This window comes from Manduca sexta, chromosome 24 (genome assembly GCF_014839805.1).
Source record: "Manduca sexta isolate Smith_Timp_Sample1 chromosome 24, JHU_Msex_v1.0, whole genome shotgun sequence".
Taxonomy (NCBI): domain Eukaryota; kingdom Metazoa; phylum Arthropoda; class Insecta; order Lepidoptera; family Sphingidae; genus Manduca; species Manduca sexta.
The window spans coordinates 16,131,040-16,150,830 of record NC_051138.1 but is presented as its reverse complement, the minus strand read 5'-3'; the positions used below and the strand labels follow the sequence as shown (position 1 = coordinate 16,150,830).

The following is a 19,791-nucleotide window of genomic DNA, read 5'->3' as shown; positions in this document are numbered from 1 at the left end:
CGTAAATAAATATGTATTGATTTTGATGAACAGGTATTCACGTATTTTTTTATTTTAGCACGGTCTAGTGAGGTCACTGCACATGATGGTGAGTGCGGTCTATAAACGGCATGGCGCATCAGCATGTCTTGACGGTTGCCTAATGCCGGCCAGCTTTATTGCATGGTCATGCTTAGATAGCAATTTGCGTACAATTTAGTCTCTAAATGCAATTGAGTGGTGGAATAACTGGTGGAATATGAGCGGGTTGTAGCAAATGTATAAAATGATTAGCAATTATTTGCCATTGATAGGTCTCGATGCGAGGACAGATATGATAAAATCTGCTATAATATCCTAAGCTTGGAATTGTGGTAATGTCCGATGGTACGATGGTAACAATTGCAGCGTCATCATGACGCAGGTGGTGGTAAAATGCTTTAGAATTTATAAGGGTCGACGGTGGAGTCAAAGCCTGACAGCATAGCATAGCATTCTGACCTAACATTTCTCAAGAACCGTCACTAACATTTCATTAGTTTTGTTTGTTTTGGTTCGATAAGTCTGAAGAGATATAATTTAAGTGAAGTGGTGATAGTGTCGACTGAAGAGAGATAATCGCCACTCCACTTACAATTATGTAAGTAAATATAAGTAGTAGTAAAGTGTTGACAAGGATACTGTAGAAATCGTATTATATTATCAATCAGCATCGAGCCAGAATAAATAAAAATGCCTCGGATGTGGAAGCAACGCCTTCAAGCTTCCGTTCAGGACAAACTTATTCTCATAAACCTCTTATTTCCAGATGATGGTGCTGTCCCCGACTTCCATGTCGTTCGAAATTTGGCGCGAGACGCCGATCCCGATGTATCTTGAGTGTTTCATGTTCAACATATCGAATGTGGATGATATTTTGGCCGGGAAGAACGTCTCTTTGCAAGTCACGCAGATGGGGCCGTATGTGTTCCGGGAGACGCATAGCAAGGTAGGTTGTAGTTTTAAGTATTGTTTTTTTATATTACTCTTGTGCATATTTGTAGTTGTTTAGGCAGCGCGCTTGCAGGAACAAAGGCAAAATTTTCTTTACGACTTTTAAATGTTTATCCCACATCAAAGCCTGGGGAAGACAGCTAGAAAAGATTACTCTTCCGCTCAAGCTTTGCATTTTCTAATCGAAAAACAACTTCATTCCGACCTGGAAATCGAACTCACAGCCTAACGGTTTACACTACCAGTAAACGAGAGTCGATACGGTTACATGTGTTATTTGAAATCTTCATATTATACAGCGTCGAAGCGTCCATACAACTTGATTCCTTCCGTCTCCCTTTTTAGGTTGATTTCCGATTGTCTTAGTTTTTGTTGTCTGTTAAATTGGCAGCGATATGTTAACTAAGGCAATTTATTTTTGCCTAGAGTTACCTTTTGAAAAATTTCACTCTTCGCCACTGATATTGTGTTAATATTAAATAAGTAGGGCGTAGTAACAACAAATAATATATCGAACCGGGAATGGTTAATTAATTCGATCGAGCCGGTGAATATTCAACATACTTATTATTTTGTTTTCTGTCTGCGGCTCTCTACTATTAAATGTCAGTTACTAAACTGGTTTGCATGCACAAAAAATCTATGTCTTAAAAATAGTATTCATTATTTTTTTTTATACGCGCGTGGCAAAATGACTAGTGCATCTGACGGTTACAGAGACTTTCCCGCTTCCACACTCACCACTACAACTCTTGTAAGCCAGGATCATTAGTACGCATTTCATGACCCCGAGCGGTGAAGCTTGGCGAGTCTCAGGGGACACTAATTTTTCATTATCTCGCAACGAAATTAATCAAATAGAAAGGTAGGGAGGAGTTGGAAATATTAATTTTCCACTTCCCTCCATGGCATTTTGACGGTCAGTGGGATAGGGTCCTAGATAGAGAGTTGAGTGACGAGAGATGTTACTCCTCACCAATTATGTCGGCCTGTATAAATCCGGGTGATTCCAAAACGCGACACATTTCTTGAGTCGCTATCAGGACGGATACAAATGATATTAGTGTCTGTAAACAAAGGATTTTCTAAAGGTTTTATTCTCGCACGTTAACAAACACTACTAAATAATAAATATGCGTGTATTTATATTCATGCCAGCCGGAATTTCATCGGATTCATGATTTCCCGAGACATCCCGACTATTAAAAAACCTTTCAGGTAAATACTTTAACGTTCTCTTTTTCTCTTTATTAGTAACGCATTAATAATATATTTAAAACACAGGGTTACTTTCAAAAATCGTTTATTTTGCATATATTCAGCGTATTGGCAAACCGGTTCCTTGTTTTTCAAATGTCAAAGAGTATTACAATGTTGCCAACCGCGTTTACGCGTATATCTCTACATAAATTAATAAGTTTGGGGAATTAGTACTCAGTTTGCTATTATTAAAAGATATTTAAATACTATGTTAACGTTTTTTGAATGGTCTCAATGTTGTTCAGGGAATTTTCTGGTTAAAAGACGAAGACCTGGAGACTATCTTTGTAACCTTGTCTCCATTTTTGAACCTGTCCATTTGTCACTATTGTAAAATCTACGTATTGTTATGCATTTTTTTTTCTGGACTGTCAGTTATCATCAAGCTAAGTATTTTTGTCCTCTGATAAAAAAGCAACAAAGCACCCAGAGAAGTGTTCTTAGTTTTTATAAACGAGCTTCTAAGTTTTTATTGATGAAATGATCTTTATATGAATTAGTAGGTTTAGTGGTCACTTTTGGGTCCTTGAACTAGCAGTAAAGTTAATACGAAGCTTAAGGCGAACAATTCGAGGTCTTTTTACCCGATTGCCGAAGAGTAATGTTTTTTTTGTGTCCCTGGCAAGCACGAGGACCCCCAAAGCACGCCCCGTTCGCCCATTCTAACTTTACATCCAAACTTACAAAGCAAGCCCTTTATAATATAAACTAATATATAAAATTCAATATTGTTTTCTGTTTATGATTGTTGTGCCATTTAAAATTACGTTACAATGACAAATACATTTGTTCCATTGTTTAATAAAGAGCACTTTGTAATGTTTCATCACTATCTGCTCGTGCTATTTGTATAACCGTCAGAATGAGACTTGATCTATTTACTATTATTTATTTACTAGTTATTACTCCCGGCTCTGCTTGTGGGAAAATAATGTCCTTTTATAGACGTACCGCTACACTTTACCGCGACAAAAGCTATAAGTTTATCCAGGGTATGTGCGAATTTCGTCCAATCCGTTCAGCAGTTCTTGTATATATATCTCTAATAAATATCCAAACATCTTCCCTTTTCATTTCCATAACATCGAACCGAAATACAAGCCGTTCGCCTGATGACAAGCGGTAGGACACACCTTAAACAGTAGCTCCATCAGCCCCAATTTCCCTAAAAACGTGACTCGTAAGTCGATGTCGTTTAATTTTGAGGCTTGTGATTGGTCGAGAGACCGATACGTCACACACGTGGTAGTCTCTCGACCAATCATAATTTAACGAGACGGATTCGTGTCGTCTTTATTGGCTATATTCTAAGTACAATTATTGATCTTTCAATTAATTACAAATTACTTTTTTTTATACGTGTATGGCAAAGTGACCTCACTGCACCTGATGGTAAGTGGAGTGGGGTCCAATAGAATGTCGACTGACGAGAGATGATTACCCCCCGACAGTCGACACAATTATGGCGGCCTGTTGGAACCGAATATACACAGGCTGATCACGGAACGCGACACACTTACGTGGGCTACTATGGCGGGTTTTAACCACTTTGTGTAGGGGGTGGCTATCCGGGTTGATATAAAATATATCCTACCACTATCAAAATGTACTATAGTTGTTATCCTGACAAATTCCATGTTTAATTATGATTGGCGACGTTCTTCTGGAACACAAATAATCACAAACTTCTAGGCGACGGAAGCAGACGTTCCACCTGAAGCTGTTCCTGCATATAATATGCTACTCCAGTGAGGCCAAATGATGTCAAATATAATGTTATAATCAATTAATAGTCTCGTTGATTTGTTGATCTAGATTTATGATGCAGAATTAGGTATTTAATCGCAGCGTGACGTCTTGATTTATGAGGCTTGTATGAGGTGATGCACGGACTGTGACCACGTGGACTGCATTAAATACGACAATCTTACTATTAGCATTGTTAGGTGTCGCTCGCGACTTCGCCCGCCGTAAACACCTTTCTACATATTACCCTAAATCAATGTCTCCACAACGCCATCATTTTGAAATCAGATTAAAAATAAAAAAAAATCATGGCAAATATAAACCCGGGGCCAAAATGATACGTTAATCTAGGACATTGTCTCCACGTGTGCTAAATTTTATCCAAATCCGTTCAGCTGTTTCTGAGTTTATTTTTAACAATAATTCAAAGATTTTTACAGCTATTCGCATTAATAGTATTAGTGAGTAAATTCAAACAATAAGTTGATGATTAGATATGATTAGATATTTGTTGCTTGAGGTCTCACCACGTAATAGGCTTTTCCAGGATAAATATCAAAATACCTATTTCACCAGGATAACGCTGATTTTTTTATCCCGGATAGATTCAAGAGTAACTTCCATGATAATCATGCGATAGTTGTTACCGTAATATTTATGTAACTTTTAATTCAATTGTTTTCATTATGAGTTAATAAATGCTTTCCATTATGTTTATAAGTGTTGATAAATGCTAACCGCTGTGAACTTTACACTAATTACTCAGGCTATTGTTCTTATTTTTTTATGTGTCATTACCTGACTTCACCACAGTGGTCAATGTAAGTTGCGGTTCGTTATGCGTCTGCGCCTCTGATTTAAAACATGCTTATGATTTATAACATTACAAAAACTAAACATGCCTAAAACAAAATACCGTGTCCATCGATATATATATATGTACTACGTACTGGATCTGGCGTTCTGTACACTCGTTGTGCTCGAATCAACTGTACTGCAATCCGTACACCTGATTTTAGTATGATTTCAACATTGATAGCAAGTGGTTATAGTTCGTGTCTATACAATATACGTCAATGACCGTGTATTAGTTTTTCTACTCTGATTGTTCTTTTTAATAGGTAATTTCAAAGAAAATTAAAAACCCAGAAATGTTGGCTGACGTCAAACATAAGATTGAATGAAGTAGTTTCCTTTGGCTATCTTAATATCAATTTAAAAATGGCGACTGGCGAGTATTATTCATCGTTAATCAGTCGACACTCTATTTGTTCCTTAGTTCGCTTACCATCAGGTGCAGTGGGATAAATTTGCAAGCTAAGGGCGTATTCACAACTTTCAATAATCGCACTGAAAACGCGCGCTTTTCTTACGCACACTGTCTTCAGTGCTCGCACACATATGGAGCACCTACGCAGTACGCAGTTCCTTTCTGCATTACGTTTACTCCGCGTGGTCAGCTCGTTTAAAAACACAGTGTGAATAGATCCTAAGAGGTAACAGCCACTTCCACGACACAAGACATATCTAGAAATTCCCTGATTTTCAGATGTAAGTTGTTTGTCGCGGGCAACACGACTCCTAGAGGTCTCGATACAAATAAATGCGGATCAGATAATCATTTGTCTCGCTGTGGATATCGAACTTGTGGTTTAACGACCCACTCAATAACACGTGCTAAACGTATTTTTAGCTTTTATTTCAAATGTATAACATTAAGAAAAAATTAAACATTGTATTTGTGCAATATGTTATCTAAAAGAAATTATCATGTTTATGTTATATCGATAATTTCCTAATGTAAATGTCACTAAAGTTGTTGATTTGGTGCCTCTCCGCCTCAAGTAAACAGCGTTTTAAATTGCAACCAAGACAACTAGATAGATAATGAAATAAAGAATATTTTGGTAGCTTAAAATTTTCATAAATGCTCAAAATTGTTTTTTTTAAAGAGGTTATTCGTAAATCTTTGCATTATCCCGCTCCTAAATATCTCGTCAAGTATGAAAAGAATTACTCGCCCTTTTCACGAGGCTAATGTTTATTAAATAATGAAGGAGAATCATATTTAATTCCAAGTGTGGAGAAATTTGAAAAACGGTACGAAAAACCCAGTTTTTGTAATTAAAGAAATTCGATTACTGGTATCTGTCCAAGACTGGTGCCTCTACCCTAATTCGTTATTTATGCATGTTTGGCATCATAAACACATTATCTGGTTCTTAACAACTATAAAAATAATAATATTATGATACTGATAGCAATGATTTAGTATTTGCGATTTTTATTTTGATAGATAGAGAAATTGGAGTTATATTATACCTACCTATATATATTTAGACATTTTGATTTGTATTTTTATGTCACATATAGCTTATATAGACTGAAGATCCTGAGTTCAATTTCCAGACCAGACAATACTGTGTGATTTTTTCTATCGCAATTCATAGTTTGTCCGACATTGGAGCCACTAGTTAAAGGGCAATCAACCATTTGAAAATTAAAGCCAATATAATTAGGAACCACTGTAAAATTTATGTATATAATAACATGTATGTTTGATTATCAGCTTAGTGAAATACATAATAAAAAGAAATGGATTTGATTGTGTTTTAGGTGAACCTGTCATGGAACGATAACTCTACGATTACGTACTATAACCAACGGTTTTGGTACTACGAGCCGGAGCTGTCCAACGGCAGCCTATCTGACGAGATTACCACCATCAACCCCATCATCGCGGTGAGTTTTGTATCCTACCATACTGGACCTGATGATACATATACTGTCTTCTTATTAACAGCCAGTATTACGTCAGTTGACGGTCGTCACAATTATGCCGGCCTGTCTTAATCGATCCCGAAATGTTAGTGTATTACAATTTATATTAATCTAGGAAAGGATTATTTTGATACAACTGATTGGCGAGACCAACAATCCTCTCACCAAACGCTGCCCATAAACAAGCCTAGTATTAGATGTTAGACTGTACTGAAATTAAACAATTGTCTATTTCTGTCGCCAAGCATCAGCGTGTAGTCACTGTTGTGTTCCAGTTTAAAGGACATTGTAGCCCGTGTAACCACTGGACATAATGACTTAACATCTCATGTCTCAGGATGGCGAGCGCAGTGGAGTACCAAACAATACTTTGTAATTCAAGGTGTTGGATGGTGTATCTGTTTATGGGCGGTCGTGTCGCTTACCATCAGGCGAACGGCAAACTCGTCTCGTCAATCAAAGCAATAAAAAAAACCTGACGTCATCACCTCGTTCCCAGACGGTAGCCTACACGATGCGTAACGAGCGGATGATCATCAAGATCCCTGTAGACGTGTTCCTGCGGCTGTACCACAGCAACATGTTCCTTACCGCCAACGTGTCGTCGTGGCTGTTCGACGGTATCGATGACCCAGTGTTGGACATCGCGTCGCAATTCCCCAATCTGCCCATGGAGATACCGTACGACAAGTTCGGATGGTTTTATGAGGTGAGTTTTTTGCTAAAATTATAATTAGTGTTATGAGGGTAGTTTTGGACTTTGCTTTTTCTTAGGAACTTTGGTTTTAAATCTTCGATTATATTTCGAGAATAAACAATTCAAAATATGTCATTTGTGTGCACTTCAAAAAACTATTCTGATTGGTCCATTCCGGCGATGGATAGGAAAAGCCGTTAAGATTGTTTTAATTTATGATTTAATTTCCAATAAGTTATCGTCATGAGAAACTTTGTGGCGGATGTTTCAGTGCTAGAAGTGAATGCGGAAATATTTTCAATGTGTGTTAAGTGCGAATGCTTATTCGCAACATGTTCCATTATATGCGTCTTTTCAAAGGTAACATGACAAAAACACAACCATTATGGCTAATAGTTAACAATATCTTTAAGACTTGGTGTATCTGTGTATTTATATATATTAGCTACGGTCGTTTGTTAGTATGATTGTATGTAACGGAAACTTTGAAGACAATTTTGACGTACTTCAAGATGTTGGATTAATATGAAAATTTGCATACTTGTCATGTATGGATGACAATGCAATAATACGAAAAAAAACTGAAAAAATACGTTTTTATAATTGTTTTAGGAAGTATCAAACAAACAAACATTCACAAATGTTACATTTATAATAATGATTTAATTGTATGTAAACCCAAACATGGACTTTGGCCTAGCTAAGTCATGCCCGGCACAGCGGTCAATGAGTCATTATATGAGACATGATTATCTATTATTTAATTACATACGTACTAGGAACAATGTACATAAGAAATATTTCGGTGACAGTAGCGGTTTGATATACAGGGTCATTTTGTCATAGTGTTACTATATGAAACCACATACTCGTCTTCACCTTTGCTGACATTGTGCCAAAAACCATCCATTAATAACTAATATTTTCACCAAAAAATCCTGGTTTTAGTTTTCTGATTTGTTGTGCATTTTGTAGTTTAATGCGAATATGATGTGTGCTTGGGTGTTTTTCTGACTAAAGGTATGATGTTGCCACTGCAACGAATTCTCTGAGAGTAGTAGGTAGTGGCTTTAGGGCGCGTAAAATTAAAATTACTTTTTATTATTATTTATTTTGTTCGAAACTTACACTTTTTTATTTTACATCTACGGCTCAAGTAACTTATTGTAAGGTGTTATTTCTCAGTAGATAAGTATGTGGTTTCATTTAGTAACGCGATGTCAAAATGACCCTGTATGTAATAAATATTACACAAGAGTAACGTAGAGCTAGGGCTGCTTCCGAGCAGCTATCTTATTGCAACAAGATATCCCGGGGCCGTCCCGTATGCGCCGAAAAAGGCCACCGCGGGTTTTGGTTGGTATGCCGGTGTAGGGTATACAGGGGTTAGGGACTCGGTCCAATGCTCCCTCGGATGATGATAATATACTCTGTTTGTTTCCCAAATAAATTAATAAATAAATACTCCAAGTGTCGACGTTGTGCCGTAAGACTAAAACCAACATAGCCGTTCCACTCGCCCCCCAAATGATGCTAGCGATAGCGCGTTTTTGCCCGCGATAAAAAACACAAGTGTTGCCAAGTTTTTAGTAAGGTGTTGCCACACACTTGGATGTAATGTGAAGTGTTCATTAACGCATTTATAATTAATTTTGCGTATATTTTTATTAGTTACATGCAAACATAGACTGCTGTGTATTTTAATAGGTCTCTCGATTAAATTTACATACTGTAATATTCCAGTTGTACTTACAGAGACTTGCATACACAAGACCTGTCAGCCAAATGCAACAGTAATAATAATACTAGCCCTGTATTGCATACTGTCCACTGCTGGTCGCGGACCTCGCCTACTACTGCGAAGGTTTTGGTCATAGATAACTCTCCGCGCTGGTTTAGTGCGGGTTGGTAATATTTACATACTTTCGAAATTATACTAGAGAATTTTTAGGTGTGTAGGTTTCCTCGTGTTTTCCTTGACCGTTAAACCGAACGATAATTTAAAAATAATACACCTTATTTAGCAAGTTTTATTATGGTCGTACAGTTTACTAGCTTTATTATCTTTTTATTATGCACCTGCTTCCGTCTCTCACTATCAACTTGAAGAGAATGCCCTTGGCGTTAAGTCTGCCTATATACCTACAAAGTGTAATCAAGAAATAACTTCGAAAATTTAGATGTGTGTGCCCCGGGCTTTGAACCTGTGGACCTTGATCTCCGCAGTTTGTGTCATTCCTTATTAGGCCATCGAGCACTAATAAAACATTCCTTATAAAAATATTGAGAATCAGTAAAATTAGAGTCCGCTACTCGCAAGGCGCATATTTTCGCGCGTATTCGCGATCTCATCTGACTTTCACTGGCATCCATTGCACGTAATCACGCAATTATCATTAAACGTACACTAATAACATATAAATTGAATCTTATAGGACATACTGAGAGAAGCTTGTGGGAAAATGATTAGAAATATTCTCTTTGAAATTCTAAAATGTGTGAACTAGAATTGTGTTAAAAGACCTTTGGAAGCGCGCATGCCTTTTATCTCCGAAGTGGTAGACAGGGCTGAAACTGGTGGACCCATTTTCCGCCGTGTGTATTATGTCCCGTGATGTGATGGCGACCTAATCGCCACATAAAATTTAATAATAATAATAACCCTGTATTATATATTGTCCCAGTGCTGGACGCGGTCCTCCTCTACTGCTAAGGGGGATCAGACCTTAGTCCACCACGCTGGCCTAGTGCGGATTGGTAGACTTCACACACTCGATAAATTCCCGCTATAAATTTTCGCGAGAATGAAATTAGCTTATGTCCTTCCCATGGGCTCAAACTATCATCATACCAAAGCTCATTGCAATCCGTTGGGTAGTTTTTCAGTTTATCGCGTTCAGACAGGCAGACTCATACGGCGGGAGACTTTGTTTTATAACATATTTTATAGATTTTTTAAGAGACACAATTCCGTCACACATAATTTTTGCTTAACTGTTTACGCAACGGCAGCTCTCAGAAGGAAGTAATGTTCCCCGTTTTTGCATATTTTTTTTCATTAACGCTCCGCTCCTATTGGTCATAGCGTGATGTTGTACCTATAGCCTGTAGTCTTCTTCGATAAATAAGTTATTAACAATAAGAAAAAAATCAATTCGCACTAGCAGTTCCTTAGATTATCGCGTTCAAAGTAGCTCTATTAAATAATAGTATAGATATAGATATGGTATCTAATATGTCACCACTTGTTTAATTCCGAAATCCGAACAACGCATGCCTAGCGTTACGTAACATTAGTAATAAACAAACCTTATTACTTCTCGAGACAGATTCTACCATAAGCATTGACGTATATTATATAGACACGAACGTCCATATAAACTACAAGCATCCTTGTATTTGAATGGAATAGCATCCAGACAGACTTTATTTTAGATGAAAAATAATTTGACATGCTATCAAAAATGGAAGGTCCAATTTCAAAATCAATGCCGTAAAGGACTATTCTATTTTATCGACGCTAAAGGTAAGTCTGTTATGAAATTTCTTTTATTTGTAGCTCTAAAGAGAGTACAGTTTACTGTGTTATAGAAATTTCTATGTGAAAGATTGGGTTGAATCCGTGTAGTCGCTGGGTTTAGCATTTATATAATTAATAGGTTACTTTTATAAAGATACCTGTACTAAAATTCATATAGCTTAGAAAGCATACTTTTAAAAGTATTTTTTGGTCTCGAGTCCGTAATTAAATATAACATTTTATGACACATTTTAGAAACTAAAGCGTAACAATAGCCTAATCTGCATATCATGAAAAACTAATGTCATCGAACTATGTTGACATTAAGTCATTGCATTCAATAGTATTAATAAGTATTTTCGCTTCCCACGCTTTTTGCAAACTATTTTTAACGCATAAATAAATTTATAAACGCAACGTGTTTCCGAGCAAGTGCGTAAATTCTAAGTTTCTGAGTAACGGTGTGCGCGGACCACGGATTTGTTCAAAATCTGAACTAAAATGGCAACTAAAACTTCACTGTTATAACCTATTTATTCACTTGAACAACAAATAATTTTACTTATTTGACTAATATTTTTATTCACATCCAGGTTTACACTTGACTCAAGTTCTTATCTTATGAGCGTTACTCCGTACATAACCAAACGCTGTCAATTTGAAATCATAATTAAGTCAGGTGTACGGATTGCAGTATAGTTCAGTCAAAGACAATGATTGTACGAAACGCCAGATCTAGTACGTGATACATACGTATATATTATATCGATGATCATAAGTAACTTTAACTTATAAAAACATCCTTTCTCATTCTCCTAGCTTCTAAATAACTTAAAATACACTCATTAAAATAACGGATGTAAAACAATAACAAAGTGTTTTATCGGTGACATGTATTTATAAAGTATGAATAGATGCTATCCCTTCGCGTAGGATGGTCAGGAAACGGTACAGGATATCGATGCCGGCGAAGCGATTACGACTGACAAGTTATTAAGTTTCAAGAATTAAGTATTAAAAATAAGCTCGGTTCGAATGGATTATACGGAAATTTAGGTGTGGTTGAAATCCGGTGGTGCTAGGACCATACCTCGACCAGCGTAAGTTGAGCTGTCTGTTTTCTTTTAAGGCATTTTGTTCGAAACAGCAGTGTATGTAATATGGCTTGCCAATTTTGTCCTTTGTCTTAACTAATATTAAGTGGATTGCCTCGGTGGTGAAGTTGTATTACGGTATGGCAGTGCTCAGGTCTCGGGTTCGATCCCCGGGTATGGCAAAGTGATGTTGGGCTTTTCTACTCAATATCAGCCTGGATTTTGCCTGGAATTTGTGCCCGATATCGCGAAAGGTTCGCTTCTATCACATCGTGAGATAGAATACACAATGGAAAGTAGGTGCACCTGTTGCGCCTCTGGCTACCTCTCGGGATGAAAGGCATTAGTGTGTGTAGTGTTAAGTGCAAATGATAGAGACAAGCTGTAAAGTGTTTTAGCACTAAGAACGACCTTGACGTATGAATTTTGTCGGGTTATCGAGAACAATAAACGATTCCCATCGCTATCTTAGCGTCAATCATTAAAATTATAGATTTCGGTTGTAAATATACCGATATCAATAAGTCCTTATTGATATCGTATTTGGTAAAAACATTGGGAAGTTAATTAATGTACTAGCTGTTCATTCACTTAGGACATGAACACATTTATTACATTCATGAATAAAATACCTACTTTTTATTTCTATCTATTTTTGTTAAAATTAAATTATAACTTCTTGTGAGTTGACCACGACTATGTGACCCCCCTGGCGCCAAAGCTGGATCCGCCCTTGACAGCATAGCTGGCTTAATGTAATGTGTATTACACCTCTGCGTACCCCTGAAAGGGGAAAAGGTTTGATGAATGTATACGTGTACTGTATATTCTAGTTCAGACCTTAATACGTATATAATACAGTTTCTTTCAATATTCCATTATGTTCCTTAAAAATTGTATACGAGGAAAATTGTCTAGAATATCGCCAAGGCCGAATGTTAGCTGCATGCATTACGTGAACTTGATGCGTTTATGATTGCCGTGATGTAGGTTAGGTAAAATTATTTAACCAGTATATCTTGAGCCGTAGTTTGTGCCTTGGTAATAGGGAGGAAGACTCCACGGCAGGAGGCTATTTCTGTTATTTAATGGACATTTTCATTGTAATTTTGTGTATTATGTCTTAACGACAATTTCGGAATAACGAGTGCCATGCAAAACTACAAAAATTTGGCAAAGCTATGCTATATATAGTATATAATTTACTCGATCAGCTGTAAGTCAAAAGCCGCCATCTTGCCTCTTAATAAAGTTTGAACTAGGAATCCGGTGATGTTTTTGACAGCTATTTTTTAAACTTATTTCATTAATTGTTTTCCGAAGATACAGGCCTTGCCTAGTTTGGGTACCCCTGGTAATTTGCGTTGTTGTTTATAATTTCCTGTAATTTTATTTATTTTTGCATATTTTAAGCTCTTATGTAAGTCTGATTTGTAATAAACTATTTAAATTTGAATTTAAGCAATTCTTAATCACCTCTTAACGCTAAAACAAGTTTACAAGTAAGGCGGGTAAAGTTTTGGGTGACGTCATAACCAATGTCCTTAGTTATGCATTCAAATTCATAGAGCATAGCGGCATACGACCCCGGCTATGCCCTGGATACTCCTCCCCATCCTCGCTTTTCCTTAACAAAAATAGGCATGCGGGTTTGCGTAACCACAATTTCGTGGCCTCTTCCAACCTGGCTCGAACCAAAAGATTCAGTAACACATTTCTGCCGCACCATTAAGCTATGGAAGTTTGCCTCATTCCTTCAATTTGGGGTCCTTCAGGTGGAGCGTGAAGACGCAATCATGCAGGCCTGTATAACTATGCAGATTGTCCGGTGATATGTATCTCATGCCGGTCGACATAGTTTTGGTCTTCTCTTTATTTAAAATAAAAAAGAACACCATTTTCAAGCTATAATTTGAGACAACAGTATTTTATTATTTCTTCCTTAACATTAATAAATGCTGGTTAGTTTTCTTTTTAATCGGGAGGTTGAATTCAATTCTGATGTTAGAAGTGAATTTTATATGATAAAAACCCTATCATTTAGGGTCAAATAAGCCGCGTGACCTTATTGTTTAATCAATTGTGTCACTGTCAAATGGAATTTAGGACAGTGTCGTGTACGATGTAAAATAAATAAATATCCTTTAACTTTGTTCCAGAACCATCGATATATATGTACTACGTATTAGATTTGGCGTTCCGAACATTCACTGTGTTCAACTAAATTGAACTGCAATCCATTCAAACTGACTTTAGTATGGTCAATATTGACAGCTTGTGGTTGTGTACGGAGTGGCGCTCATGATACAAAAACTTGAATTTAAGTGTAAACCTGGATTTGAATAAAAAATATAAGTCAAATAAGTAAAAATTTTTGTTGTTCAAGGGAATAAATAGGTTATAACAGTGACGTTTTGGGTGCCATTTTAGTTCAGATTTTGAACAAATAGTTTATAAGGACGTTCGTGTCTATAGAATATACGTCAATGTCCAGAACATTGAGAATTAGTTTTGTTTGATCGCCGATCGCCTGGAATAAGAGTAGGTAATTAAATGTCTAATTATAGCTTACTAGCGGCCCTGGCAGACATTGTCTTGCCCAAAAAGGTGATAAAACCCTAGAACTCAAGTACAGCGCCACCTACCGAATCTAATTATGAATCTATACATCCAAAGACCCAATCAAAAACACATAACAATTTCATTAAAATCGATCTAACGGTTTGGGAGGAATTCAGTGAAGTATAGACACAGGGAATTTTTATAAAAAAAGGAGCTGTCTGTAAAATTTATATTAAAAAATTCGCAATGTTAGTAGTCGTTAAGTTTTTTGAATCTTTCCAATTTTTCTGCGCAATTTTCTTAATTTTTTCTGTCATAGGAAACTTGTCCCGACAATAATTATTTTAAAATTTGTTCAGTTATTTTTGTGGCTGACTACGTAATCTCATTCCATTATGGAGTCACTGCATTGCAAAAAAAATAAATGAAAATGACCATTGACCATGGACTCTTATATTGTAATTCATCTCGCAAGAATAAGTTTGATTAATATGTTATCAATGAACGTGGCTGGACCGATGCTTGATATCACATTCCTTATATTTCACACATTAAATTTGATTATGTTATCTACAAAGCGTTGTAATTAGCGAATTACGAGTATTTGCATTTGAGTGATATTCAGAAATAAATGCTAGCCTTCCTTTACATCAAAGATACACAATATTTTGTGATTTGTACGCTAATATAAATTTTAATGAGGAGCCAAGTAAGTCGCGTGCTTGTAGCTTCATCTTTTATTCTAGGATAAAAGTACCACATTATACTTTTCTTGCATGAAAAATAGCCTACGTGTTTATCCAAGAATTGAATTAACCCTGTACCAAATTTTATCCATATCCATTCAGTGGTATCTAAGTTTGCTTATAATAAACATCAAAAAATCTTGTTAAACTTTTCTATTCATTATATTATTATACAGATATTTAAGGACCCAAACATACAAATATAAATGGTCCCATATTTTCTAATCCTTTTAAGCAACAGGATCGATTGGTGGGCATCACAAAATAGTTTTTACATTATATCAAATTTTCGTGATGATTGTACATTCGAAAAATAACTGTGAATGCGATTTGCATTAATATTTTTAGGAATGGTGGACAGCCCCCTAAGAAGCAGTTTCGTTAAAACAGCTTTTTTTGCTGCTTTGTATAGCTCGCCCTATACTAAAATACCCACAATTAATGAGTTAAAGAATACGACTATGGATTTAGCAGGATACCATGAATGTCTTTTGCAATGAATCCTCGATTGTTCGGCGGGTACTTGCTCCGGCGCCGCACAATTGATTGCACGCGGCGCGTAACGTTTCATCACCATTTGAGCGACTTTCTCTATTGTATAACGATTATTACAACTGCTTAACTGTAATGAGAATTCAGTACGATATGCTGTTTTTGTATAATGGGTCATTTACTTTGCGGTAACAAGATTCAATTCTGGATGCAGAATGCTTTTGCCAGGTCCCTTTGAAAATTAGTATATAGGCTATGTTCAGTGATGGACTTCAAGTGATTGATGGTGATACAAAAAATTAAAGACCTCAACGAAATAAGAAATTTGTAGACGTATTTTTAAATGGTTATCGATACGCTGCAAATGTTGGTGGTGGGATATATTTTATATCAACCCGGATAGCCACCCCCTTACACAAAGTGCTTAAAACCCGCCATAGTAGCCCACGTAGGTGTGTCGCGTTCCGGGATCAGCCTGTGTATAGTTGGTTCCAAGACTGGCATAATTGTGTCGACTGCCGAGGGGTAATCATCTCCGGTCATTCGACCTTCTATCGGACCCCACTCCACTTACCATCAGGTACAGTGAGGTCACCATGCTGTGCACGTACATAAAAAAAAAAAAAAAAAAAAAAAATTCGACTAAAACGCGTTTTAATTGAATCTGACAGAAATTATGTATTGAAATGCACGTATTCGATGCCTTTGAAATAAACAGTTTGCATCGGTTCATAAAATTTATATTATGTCTTATCAAAACCTCATGTAAAACTTGGTGTCACACCTTGACGGTCACTTTGGACCTTAAAGAGTCCAATTATACGTTTATTGTCTTCATAAATTCCTACATTGAGATAAGATATATACAATCAACAAAGAGATTAACATAGGCTCGTAATGTTTGAGATTATTATTAGTATTATTGCTGATACACTTCGGGTTTTTACAACCACTTTATGTTGACCTCTCTGTTGTATGGCAGCGTGTTATGTAGAAAATCAAGCTGAAATGTAATCGGATTTAAATAAATTATTACAATTAATAATAATAAGCACCTGGCTATCAGTCGTTTTTTGCGGCAGGCTTATCAAGGAATTTAATCAAAGTAAATTTTAATGAAGGTCATACAGCCTTATTTAGAAATTAGATGTTTTTTTTATACGTGAACAGCAACGTGATCAAACTGCACATGATGGTGAGTGAAGTGGAGTCCAGCAGAATGTCGACTGACGAAGATGATCAATGGCTCTCTGATAGAGATCGCCTCGAGCGATAAAACCGCCATTTGTACCACCAATGTTTCCACCGTTTTTATACAAATAATAATAATAATAATATCAGCCCTGTATTATATACTTGCCCACTGCTGAGCACGGGCCTCCTCTACTACTGAGAGGGATTAGGCCTTAGTCCACCACGCTGGCCTAGTGCGGGTTGGTAGACTTCAGACACCTTCGAAATTCCTATAGAGAACTTCTCGGATGTGCAGGTTTCCTCACGATGTTTTCCTTCACCGTTAAAGCGAACGATAAATTCACAAAGAATACACACATGAGTTTTTTAGAAAAGTCAGAGGTGTGTGCCCTTGGGATTTGAACCTGCGGACATTTGTCTCGGCAGTCCGTTCCACACCCAACTAGGCTATGTGGTTTATATGTGTGCCAAATTTCATCCAAATCCATTCAGCAGATGCGGTACCTACACAAACTTTAGTATTTATAACATTAGTCAGCTATGTAGGGGGTGATTTGTCAAAATATTCATTAATAAATACCTATTTTTTTTTGTCCACAGCGCAACGGCTCCGTAGAGTTTGACGGTTCGTTCATAATGAGCACGGGCGCGGCGGACTTCTCTCAGCTCGGCAACATTCAGAAGTGGCGGTATTCCACACGCACGCCGTTTAGGGGCGAGTGCGGGGAGGTGAAGGGGTCGACCGGGGAGCTGTGGGCCCCAGAGATGGGACAGCCGGAGGTGTACATATTCGCGTCGGATATTTGCACGTGAGTGTAAATAGCATCATCATAGCTTTATTAATTCAGGAATGGGCAGAGGAGTTATCAGAACCATATTTTGCCCGGTATGATAGAAATTATGTAACAGGGGGAGAGCCGGTTTACCGAACCCCATTTTAGACTCCGCGCTTATGTTGAGGGTAATAATCCAATATTACTTTTCCCGATCCGGAGTTCGAAGCCGAGTCGTGCCTACAAAACCACAACCCCATCGATGCAGGCACCCTAGCATACAAGAAGTCAGATATTTTATTTTATATCCGCCCGGATAGCGATCACCGTACATAAAGTAAAAACCCGCCATAGTGGCCCACATAAGTGTGTCGCGTTCCGGAATCAGCCTGTGTATATATTCGGTTTCAATATGTCGGCATAATCGTGTCGACTGTCGAAGTGTAATAATCTCTCGTCAGTCGACATCCTTTTTTTTATTGCTTTGAATGACGAGACGAGCTTGCCGTTCGCCTGATGGTAAGCGATACGACCGCCCATAAACAGTAGAAACACCTTCCAGCATCTTGAATTACAAAGTATTGTTTAGTATTCCACTGCGCTCGCCATGTTGAAAGATGAGATTTTAAGTCTTATTATATCCAGTAGTTACACTGCCTACAATGTCCTTATAACCGGAACACAACAGTGATTACACACTTCTGCTTGGCGGTAGAATACCCAGGCGGACTCTCACATATGACAGACCTACCATCGTTCTATCGGACCCTGCTCCACTTAATCCATGAAGCATCGGAATGTTTGCCGGCAAACATGACAGCTACATGACATTACGCGAATCACGGGAATAATATATAACCTTATTGTTCATTACATAATAAGGTTATTTTCCCGTGACATGCGTAATATCATGTAACTGTCATGTAGCTGTCATGTTAGCCGGTTAACATGTCAAGCGTAGAGTGGTATAGATTTTAATTATTCTTGTTACAGGTACATGATACTGGCCAAAGATTCTGACGTCACCATCGAGGGTATTGACGGCGTGCAGTACGCGGCGAACGACTCGGTGTTCGACAACGGACATCGATACCCTCATACGGTGAGTCATTCGGAATATATACTATTCTATCATTTATCCCGCGCTAATTTGGGGTTGACGCAAGACAGCCATGTTGGGGAATGCCTTACCCCCGTATCCATAGACGTTATTTATCTAAGGACAGAGCATTACTGTGATAACAAAGTGGCATTAACCACTACTACTACTCTAAGAGAATTCGTTGCAGCAGCAACATACTTTCAGTCAAAAATACACCCAAGCACACGCCATATTCGCATTAAACTGTAAAACGTCAAAAAAAACACAAAACTAAAACCAGGATTTTTCGTGAAAATATTCGTTATTAATGGATAATTTTTAGCACAATGTCGTCAAAGGTGAAGACGAGTATGTGGTTCCATTTTATAACGCAATGTGAAAGCGTCCCCGTAGTGTGAGATGATGACATTGCAGGCGTGTTACTGCGACGAGGTGCGCGACAGCAGCTGCCTGCCGCCGGGCGCGCTCAACGTGTCGGTGTGCCGGTTCGGCGCCCCGGCCTTCGTCTCCATGCCGCACTTCCTGCACGCCGACCCCTACTACCCCAGCAAGATCGACGGGCTGGACCCTAAAGAGTGAGGAATATAAATTATTAGCCATTACTGCTCCGCTCCTATTGCGTATAGCGTGATGATGTATAGCCTATAGCACTCCACGAACAAAGGGCTATCTAACACAAAAAGAATTTTTCAGTTTGAACCGGTAGTTCCTGAGATTAGCGCGTTCAAACAAACAAACTATTCAGCTTTATATAATAGTATAGATTTACACCTGTATTATACGCGCCACTGGTCGACACGGACCTTCTCTATTACTGGGCCGTAGTTAACCACGCTGGCCTAGCAAGTGGCA

At 37.6% G+C, this 19,791-nt stretch overlaps 1 protein-coding gene across 1 annotated transcript in view; it reads left to right on the top strand.

Moving 5' to 3' along the window:
• LOC115444721 (protein croquemort) overlaps positions 1 to 19,791 on the top strand; it is a 33,560-nt gene that overhangs the window by 6,403 nt on the left and 7,366 nt on the right. Inside the window, exons 3-8 of the mRNA XM_030170610.2 lie at positions 788 to 967; positions 6,595 to 6,720; positions 7,259 to 7,468; positions 17,665 to 17,873; positions 18,831 to 18,939; positions 19,354 to 19,514. Coding sequence (XP_030026470.1) covers positions 788 to 967; positions 6,595 to 6,720; positions 7,259 to 7,468; positions 17,665 to 17,873; positions 18,831 to 18,939; positions 19,354 to 19,514 — 995 coding nt within the window. The remainder of the gene's footprint in view (positions 1 to 787; positions 968 to 6,594; positions 6,721 to 7,258; positions 7,469 to 17,664; positions 17,874 to 18,830; positions 18,940 to 19,353; positions 19,515 to 19,791) is intronic.